Source organism: Lepidothrix coronata, unplaced genomic scaffold, assembly GCF_001604755.1.
Source record: "Lepidothrix coronata isolate B3197 unplaced genomic scaffold, Lepidothrix_coronata-1.0 Scaffold343, whole genome shotgun sequence".
NCBI lineage: Eukaryota > Metazoa > Chordata > Aves > Passeriformes > Pipridae > Lepidothrix > Lepidothrix coronata.
In genome coordinates this window covers 248247-257292 of record NW_016690523.1, presented here as the reverse complement: position 1 = coordinate 257292, position 9046 = coordinate 248247, and the positions used below count along the sequence as shown (strand labels likewise).

At 62.9% G+C, this 9046-nt stretch overlaps 3 protein-coding genes across 3 annotated transcripts in view; 2 read left to right on the top strand and 1 right to left on the bottom strand.

Moving 5' to 3' along the window:
- CACNB1 (calcium voltage-gated channel auxiliary subunit beta 1) overlaps positions 1-598 on the bottom strand; it is a 9360-nt gene extending 8762 nt beyond the window's left edge. Inside the window, exon 1 of the mRNA XM_017838490.1 lies at positions 410-598. Coding sequence (XP_017693979.1) covers positions 410-496 — 87 coding nt within the window. The 5' untranslated portion in view covers positions 497-598. The remainder of the gene's footprint in view (positions 1-409) is intronic.
- A 3168-nt stretch (positions 599-3766) lies between these two features.
- On the top strand, positions 3767-7258 carry RPL19 (ribosomal protein L19). Its single transcript, XM_017838488.1, has 6 exons — positions 3767-3851; positions 4255-4361; positions 4877-4999; positions 5704-5824; positions 6451-6561; positions 7064-7258. Exons 1-6 carry the CDS (start codon positions 3847-3849, stop codon positions 7185-7187), a joined length of 591 nt encoding a protein of 196 aa, XP_017693977.1. The 5' UTR covers positions 3767-3846; the 3' UTR covers positions 7188-7258.
- Positions 7259-8289: 1031 nt separating this feature from the next.
- Positions 8290-9046, top strand: part of LOC108509168 (transcription factor CP2-like protein 1) — a 4125-nt gene continuing 3368 nt past the window's right edge. Inside the window, exons 1-3 of the mRNA XM_017838478.1 lie at positions 8290-8411; positions 8505-8656; positions 8742-8910. Coding sequence (XP_017693967.1) covers positions 8329-8411; positions 8505-8656; positions 8742-8910 — 404 coding nt within the window. The 5' untranslated portion in view covers positions 8290-8328. The remainder of the gene's footprint in view (positions 8412-8504; positions 8657-8741; positions 8911-9046) is intronic.

Here is a 9046-nt window from a genome sequence, read left to right as displayed (position 1 = left end):
CAAGGGGACACGCTGAGGGGGTGGGGGGGCATCACCCCAACGGAGTTTTCCCAATTCCTACAACTTTCCCCGTGGGCACAACCCCCCCCTCCCACCCCAAAACCCACCTCCCCATCCCGGTGGGCAAACCCGCGGGGATTGGGAAACTGGGAGGGGGGTGGTGAATTTGGGGTCTCTCCCAGGGTCATGGGGGGGACACCCTTTATTTTGGATGGTGTGGGGGTGGGAATCACTTCCATTACGGGGTGCAGGGATTAGAGAGGAGGGGGGTGAACCCCATCCATCGCTCCCGAGGCGATGTGGGAATTCCACGGGATGCGCCCCCCTCCCCCCCGCCGTTCACCCTGGGGGTGTGGGTGGTGCTGCCACCCCCCCCCCCCGCGACCCCCCGAATTCCCGGGGGTGTCACCTGGAGCGCGGCGTTGTCCAAGACGTCCATCTGGATGTCCTGCGAGGAGCTGTAAGGGGTCCGGGCCATGCCGCCTTCCCGCACCATGGAAGCGCCGGGCTCGGCGGGATTTTGGGATGGATGGGTGGGTGGATGGTGGGGAGGGGGGGGGGAACCACACAGAGGAAGATGATGACGATGACGATGAAGCTCAGGCCTGGCCCCCGCGGTGACGGAGAGAGGGAGGAGGAGGACGAGGAAGAGAAGGAGGAGGAGGAGGAGGAGGAGGAGGAGGAAGGAGGAGTGGGGATGGTGGCGGGGTGAGGGGGGGGGACAGGGATGGCGGGCGGCCGCTCCCACCACATTCCCGGGGGGATGGGGGCTGTGGGAATGCGGCCTCTTCGCTCCATTCCCAGGGAGGGGACCCCCAATACAGCTCCTTCCCAAAAGGGGGGCGATGAAGATCCCCCTTCCCGAAAAGGGGGCGATGACGATCCCCCCTCCCCTAATCGGGGGGGGGGCACAGCAGTTCCCACCAGCCTTTAGATTTCCTGGCTGGGGGGGGGACCCCAAAGAGAGTCGTGTCCCCCCCCAGGCTGTGTGTGGTCGGGGGGGGGACACGCAGGGGCAGCCCCCACCCCCAAATGTCAGTGCCCGGAGAGGGATGTGCCAGTCTGGGGATTCCAGGGCTCCCTCGGGACGAGGCTGCCCCTAAAATTCACCTTCTTCCCCCAAACCTTCCCCCGTGGGGAGCCCCACGAGCCCCCCCAGGGGTGCCCCTACCCACACACAGAGCCATGGGGTACCCTGGGGACCCCCCGTTGCCGTGGGTTCCCCACAAGGGCTGATGGACCCCCTGATGGACCCCCAGACCCCCCTGCCTTCTCCTGCAGCACGTGCCAGGCAGGACACAGCGTCCCCCTGTCCCCCCTCCCCGGGACCCTGAGGACAATCCCCCCCTCCCCAGGGACCCCGGGATGGGGAATGGACTCCCCCCTCCCCAGCAGGACCCAGCTGAGCCCCCCCCCCCCATCTCCCCTGACAGTACCGGCTGTTGGAAAGTTAAAAATTCCTTTGCCCCCCCCCGGCCCCCTCCAGGGGGGTTTTTCCTGCTCCTATCCCAGCTCCCGGGACAGCTGACACCACATTTTCCATCCTCAGCCCCCATCCATCACCAGCACCGTGAGGTGCTTCCATAGGGAAGGGGGGGTTTGGAGGGGGAGGAGCTGCCCCAGGTCACACCACTGATCCCGGGACACCATCCCAGAGCCCCCCCCCCCGTGCCTGGAAAAGCTCCAGGTGTGGGAAAATCATTGCCCCCCAACCCCAAACCTACTTGTCTCCTGCTTTTCCCACCTCTCCCAGGCCTGGACCACGCGGAGCTGAAATCCCTGAAGGGTCTGGGGGCGTCCCAGGGGTGTTTTGGGGGGCTGGGGGGGCCCTTCCAGCCGGGATCGTGCCCGGGGGCGGGTGCACCATTCCCTGGCACCGCGTGGGAGCACAAGGGAATTACGGCACCTCCTTCCCGCTGCCGGAGCTGCTCCTGCTCCCCGGGGCGAGGGGGGGCTCCCCGGGCCCCCCCCACTGCTCCCAGGACAAGCTTGGTGGGCATCCAGCCATGGATATGCCCGGGAAGCCAACGGAACGAGAAGAGGAGGGATGGCAAATCCCCTGGAACAGCACAAGCAGCAGCATCCCTACCTGAAACTCCTCAAACTTGGGGTCAGGGGGGTCTCCTCATCCCAGAATCCTTGGAAAGCACCAGGTGACACTTCCACAGGGACAACATCCCACACATTGACCCGTCCCCATCCCGGAGCTCCCCCGGGACACCGATCCCAGCGGAGAAACCCCCGGGCTGGCAATCCCAAGCCGAGCCCTCTCCCGCCTCAGGAGCCTCCAGATTGGGCTGTTTGTTTAAGGAAAATGATGAGTCAGTTTTTAAACAGCAAAAGCCTGTGTTTATCCGTGTTTTTCTCGGAAAATGAACCAAAAATCTGTCGGCAGAGGCTCCTCTCCTCACACCATATGTTGGGAGCGCGGCGGCCGCCAGATCCCGAGGGAATTGTCAGCATCCCGTCTCCGGAGGGTTAACGAGGTGATCTTGGGGCTTAACAAGGTGCTTTTTGGGGGGTTTTCACTCTCCAGCCACTCCCAGCTGGAAGGAAGGAGGAAAAACCGCTGCAAAAACGGCAGATTTGGGAATTGTTTCACATCAGGGCGGTGAAAAAAAGCAGCGTTTTTGCTGGATTGAAGGTGGATTTAAGGCAGGAATTCAGCCCTGAAGACACCCCTGTGTTTTTAGGCCAGTCACAATCCATACATTAGCATCTCCCAAGCTTTCCCTTTTCCAGGAACTCTTTAACAATCTGTTCCCAGGGAGGCTCCAGCTCTTTTCTGGGTCACACCAGGAGCCGCCAGGCCCCTTTCCAGCCTCACCACAGCGTTTTTGGGGGCAGGAAACATCATCCAGCCTGTCCCTGCCTCAGTTTTCCAGCTGCAAAGTGGTGCCATGGATACACCCAGACCTCACTCATGTCCAACCACAGAAAACTGGGAAGGTGGAATGTTCTGTGCCAACTGTCACCTGCCCCATCAGGAGGTTATTTCCCAGGAAAACATGAATTCCCTTTTCCCAGCAGCGCCAGAATCGCTGGGAAAGAGGTGGAACTTGATCCTCAGCTAGGACAGTGCAGGATCTGAGATCCCAGCTGAGCTTTTGGGGTGAATTCTTGGGAAAGAAGGAAAGACAGGGATCCCATTCCCTGCTGGTGTTGAACTCATCTGTAAGGAACGTTTGCCTGGAGGGTGAGGGTGGGATGGGGGGGGATCCCCCCAAGTGAGGGGCCAGGACAGGACCAGTCCTCCCAGTATGGGCCAGGCTGATCCCAAGACAGGGACCTTCTATAGCGTGGGCTGGGCTGATCCCAGGACACATCCAGGACTCCCAGTATGGACCAGTCCAGGCACAGCACAGGGCCAAGACTTCCAGTATGGGCCCAGCCGGGCCCTGCACCCTCGGCCCTGCGCTTCTCGCGCCACCAGTGGTGCGGGGGCACCCCCTGACCCCACTCCAGTCCCTCCCAGTGCTCCCAGTCCCTCCCAGTGCTCCCAGTCCCACCAGTCCGCTCCACGTGCCTCCCACACCCCCCTACCGCGCATGCGCAGCCCCCGCCCGGCCCTTCCCCCCACGCGCACGCGTCGGACTGTACCATCCTTTCTCCTCTGAAGGGGGGCCAAGATGGACCCACATCCCTCCCGCGTGGGTCTCCGCGCCACGCGTGTCCTCTCTATATGTAACCACGCATAATCTCACTGTGTATGTCCCCTCACCTGGCTCTGGGTGGCCCCGAGGCCGCTGCAGATTGCGGCGGGGTGCGGGTGGTACGTGCCGCGGGTCGTGGGCGGGGCCAGCACCGCCTGCCCCCCCCTCTCCCTCAGGCCCGGGCGCCGCAGCCATGAGGTGGGACCGGGGCCGGGGCAGCTCCGGGGGGGCTGCGGGGGCCCGGCGGGCACCGGGGAACACCGGGGAGGGTGGTTTGAGTACCGGGGAGGGGTCCCGGCTGTGCCGCGGGGCTGTCCCGGGCGCTGCGAGGCGGCTGCGGCCTCCTGGGGCCTCGCGGGAAAATGGCGGAGGGGGCGCGATGGCGGCGGGGGCCGCGCTGAGGGGCCGGGAGGGGGTCCTGGGGAGGGTCTGGGGATGCGGGGGGGCCCTGAGCGGGGAGGGCACGGCGGTCTCGAGCCTTGCTGGCCTTGGGTGCGCCTCTTGGATCCCACGGGGCCTCAGGCAGGGCCCTGAAAGGGATGAGGGGGGGTCCCTGAGGGGGGTGCAGAGATCCCCTGATCCCTGTCCTTCCCTCTCCCAGTATGCTCCGGCTCCAGAAGAGGTTGGCCTCCAGCGTCCTGCGCTGCGGGAAGAAGAAGGTGTGGCTGGATCCCAATGAGACCAACGAGATCGCCAACGCCAATTCCCGTGAGTGGGGCACGTCCCGGGGACTGGGGGAATGTCCGGGGCACTGGGGGGGAAATGTCCAGGGCACAGCCCTGCCCGAGGGGCCCTGGGGGAAAGGGATCCACCAGCAGAGCGGGAAGAGGGCTTTTGGGAGGCTCAGTGACAGCGAGGTTGGTTTAGAATCATAAAACCATTGAGGCTGGAAAAAGCCTCCCAGGATTGTCAAGCCCAGCTTTTGCCTTAGGTGAAATTCTGGCTCGGGTAAAATTCTGCCACTCAAGGAGCTTTTTTTTCCCACCTCCAAGTGGGGTTTCCAGGGTTTTCTGAGCTCCCCGGTGCCCTGTGAGATAATCAGTGAGGGAATTGGGAGGTTCTCTGGGAGATCTGGCAGAGAGAACGGAGCAGCTCCAGCAGCGTGAGGGGCTCTGTGGGGAGACCCACCTTCCATGGCACTCCCAGCCTTCACCCAGGGGGGACAAGGCGGGGATCTGTGCTCACCTGAGGGCTCCAGAGGAGGTGTTGGCCGTGTTTTGCAGGGCAGCAGATCCGGAAGCTGATCAAGGACGGGCTGATCATCAGGAAGCCCGTGACCGTGCACTCCCGCGCCCGCTGCAGGAAGAACACGCTGGCCCGCAGGAAGGGCCGGCACATGGGCATCGGTGAGGGCTGCACCCCACAGGCAGCGGGGCACCAGGGACCCCCAGGGGCAGCCCCCGCCCCTGGAAAGGCCCTGTGCCAGTCTGGGGATTCCAGAATTTTAGGCAACCCCAAAAATTCAGCTTCCCCCCCCTTCCCCAGTGTCCCTCCCGGGCCCCCCAGTTTGGCTGTGACTGTTCAGTCCTTGATCCTGGGCGGTTCAATCACTTCCATCTAAATCCAAGGCTGTGCTTTTTTGCCTTTCAAAAACCTCCCCGATCAGCTTAATTTAAAAATTAACGTTGTAGAGGAAAATGTGAACGTCAGTTCAACGTGGCTGACTCTGATGATTGCAGATACGCATCCCCCACCAAACTAGAGTTTAAGTATTTAAATAATGAAAGTAATATCAGTGTTAAAAGTAATGTTGATGGACTTTATGTCTTTCATATACTAAGTCTTTACTTACCTGTCTAGAAATTCAGTAAGGATTGCCACACACAGGGACCCCCAGGGCCGAGGGACCCCTGGGAATGGGGTAAATCACCCACTTCCCCTGGTACCTGGTCCTGCTGCTCCCTCACGCTGGGGAATAAATATCCCAGTGGGTTTGGTCACAGAGATGGAAAAGGGGGAGAGGGGGGTTAAATGAGCTGAAGAGGGGGATTAAACGCTTTGGGAGGAGTTTGGGGTTTAACTGGCGGGTTTTGGGGCTCGCCCTGCCCAGGTAAGAGGAAGGGCACGGCCAACGCCCGCATGCCCGAGAAGGTCACCTGGATGCGGCGGATGCGGATCCTGCGGCGGCTGCTCCGGAGGTACCGCGAGTCCAAGAAGATCGACCGGCACATGTGAGTGTGGGCACGGGGCTGGGGGGGCTCTGCAGGCCCAGGGGGGAAGGACAGGGGGCTGGTGGGGGACAGGGGGCTCTGAGGGGACACCAGGGAACCCCCTGGAGCTGGGTGAGGCCCCCACAGGACACCCCAAGCAGCTCCTTTCCAGACCCATCCCAGGGGGCTCTGAGGGGACACCAGGGAACCCCCTGGAGCTGGGTGAGGCCCCCACAGGACACCCCAAGCAGCTCCTTTCCAGACCCATCCCAGCACTGGGAATGGACAGACAGGCACAGCCTCCCCCCTGAGCTCTGCACAACCTCCGGGCCCACCTGGAGGGGCTTAATAAAGGGAGGGGTCCCACCCACAGGAAATGGAGCTGAGACCCTCCCACCTCATCACACAAGTGATGGGACCACCTGGGCCCGGGGCTGGAGAGGTCCCAATGTGTGACATTCCCTTGTCACATCCCAGCATCACCCTGAGTGGGGGCAGCACCCACAGACACCCCACCCCAGTTTGCACCCCAAACCCCCCCCAGTTTACATCCCACACACCCAGACCCCCTTCCTGCCGCCCCAGCTCCTTGGGAATGGAGTTAAACCCTCCCTGGGCTGACGTCCCGCCCCGTCCCACCCCCGCAGGTACCACAGCCTGTACCTGAAGGTCAAGGGCAACGTGTTCAAGAACAAGCGGATCCTCATGGAGCACATCCACAAGCTGAAGGCGGACAAGGCCCGCAAGAAGCTCCTGGCGTGAGTGCTGCCCTGGGCAGGGGGGGTTTGTCAGGAGTGACCCCTCCCTTGTGGGTCATTCCAGCTGGATTCTGGCCCTGGTGGGAGGGATCGGCCCCGAACTGGGCAGGGCTGGCTGGAAGCAGAGAAACGTGGGATCGTGGTGGAGTTCTGTGTTTCACTGGGGGGTTTAATGCTCAGAGAGGGGGAAACTGGGAAATTCCTGAGCAGCTGCTGGAGTCGGTGAATGATTGACCAGGGGGAGGGGAGGGATCCCAAAATCCTGGGGGGAAAAGGCTGAATAACTTCACCCTGGGCTTCAGTAAAGGCTGGGACCCCACACAGCCCCTGCCGGCTCCTCCCGGGCCAGAGCGAAGGGAAAACCCCGAAATCCAGTGGGAGGGACGTGGGTGCTGGAGCAAGGCTGGTCTGGGACAGCGGGAGGAGACTGGGGACAGGGGTCAGGGTGGTTTTGGGGCTGTCTGAGGTGCTCCTGGTGCACCCAGACCCCTCGATCCCACAGGGACCAGGCCGAGGCACGGCGCTCCAAGACCAAGGAGGCGCGGAAGCGGCGGGAGGAGCGGCTGCAGGCCAAGAAGGAGGAGATCATCAAGACCCTCTCCAAGGAGGAGGAGGCCAAGAAGTGACCACGGGCTGTCCCTTCCAGAAAGTGTGTTCCAGCTTCCAGCACCCAATAAAAAAACATCCGGGACCCCTCCTGCTGAGTGTCCGTGTCTGGAGCGGGGAGGGATGGGATGGGATGGGATGGGATGGGATGGGATGGGGAGGAGCTGCTGCTGCTGCTCCCCAGTTTGGGACTGGATCTACCCCTGGGGCTTCCAGGCAGGATTATGGGGGGCTCAGGGAGCCAGGAGGTCCTTGGATCCACCCAAAATCCCCCCAAAGGCTCAGGGCAGAGCTGATGTCCAGGGGAAGGTTTTGGGGGTTCTGCACCCCCAGAGGGGAAAGGACCCAGGGCTGGGGGAGGGGACTTAAGGTGGAGCTCACACCAGGGAACCCCCCCAAGAGGTGGGTCTGGTCCCCCCAAGACACCCCAAATTCCCCAAACAGCTCCTTACCAGACCCATCCTGGCCCTGGGGATGGATGGATGGATGGACAGACGGACAGACAGACAGACAGACAGAGACACAGCCTCCCCCAAAGCTCTGCACCACCCCTGGGCCCACCTGGGGGGATTTATAACCTGGGGGGGTTATAAATGGAGCTGAGACCCTCCCAGCTCATCACACGGGTGGTGGGACCACCTGGGCACAGGGCCGGGGGGGAGAGGTCGAGTGTCCCCAAAGTGTGACACCCCCTCATGTCACACCCCAGTGACACCCTGAGGGGGGGGAGAGCACCCATAGACAACCCCCCCTGAAATCTGCACCCCAGGGAGGGGCTGGTTCCCTTAATGCCCGGGGGGGCTCAGTGAAACACCCTTTTTCTCCCCAAAATGAGCCAAATCTGGGGGAAATTAAAGGAATTAAAATGAGAGACACACACGCACAGCAGGGGAGGGTGTCCTTGGCTGGGACAAAGGGACTCAGGGAGCCCCCCCCGTGTGTCCTCCCCTCCCTCTGTGACAACAAACACGGTGCCCCCTCCCCCCCCACGTACTATTTACTGTCAACACCTCAAACTGGGCCAAACTGGGCCAAACTGGGCCCAACCCCACTTACATCACCCCTCCCTGTGCCTATAAAGCCATGGGGGGGGCACCCGCCTGTCCCTCTCTGCTGCCACCCTGTTCGTTGGGTGTCCCCCCCTTGAGGGCCCCCCCCAAAATGCTCTTCTGGCACGGCCAACCCGACCACTACTGGTCCAGCGCCGGGGACATGTACCCCCTCCCCCCTTCTGGGGTGCTCAGGTACCGCCCCCGCCCCCCAAATCCGATGGTTTTGGGGGAAACCGAGGCACGGTTGGGTGCCCACCTTTTTGAGGGGGGGGTGTTTTCCCGCAGGGACCCCCCCGTCCTGCCCTACCTGAAGCAGGAGGAGCCCAACGGCATCTCCACGTCCCAGCCGGAATTCCCGGCGTTCCAGTACATCCTGTGCGCCCCCACCTCCCCCGCCGTGCGGCACCACGAGGAGACCCTCACCTACCTCAACCAGGGTGAGTCCGGGGGGGCTCTGGGAGAGGGACGCGCCCCTGCCCGGGGGCTCAGCACCCACCTTTACCCCCCTTTCCCCCCCCCCAGGGCAGTCGTACGAGATCCGCATGGTGGGGACCCCCCGGGGGGACCCCGCGGAGGGGCGGAGGATGGTCAAGGTGAGTCGGGGTGGGGACCCCCAGGACGGGGAGGGACGTGGGGAGGCTCGGGGCAGAGCTCCGGGCTGCAGTCCCGGTTCGGCTGTGCCAGAGCCCCCGTCCAGACTCAGTTCTGTCCCAGTCCAGCCCCAACTCGGCCCCAGTTCTGTCCCAGTTCTACCCCAGTCCAGCCCCAACTCAAACCCTGTTCATCGCCAGTTCTGTCCCAGTCCAGCCCCAACTCGGCCCCAGTTC

Coding starts and splice junctions, on each gene's coding strand:
- RPL19 (XM_017838488.1), top strand. Junction 5,000..5,703: donor GGGCCGGCACATGGGCATCG/GTGAGGGCTGCA, acceptor CGCCCTGCCCAG/GTAAGAGGAAGGGCACGGCC. Junction 5,825..6,450: donor AAGAAGATCGACCGGCACAT/GTGAGTGTGGGC, acceptor CCACCCCCGCAG/GTACCACAGCCTGTACCTGA.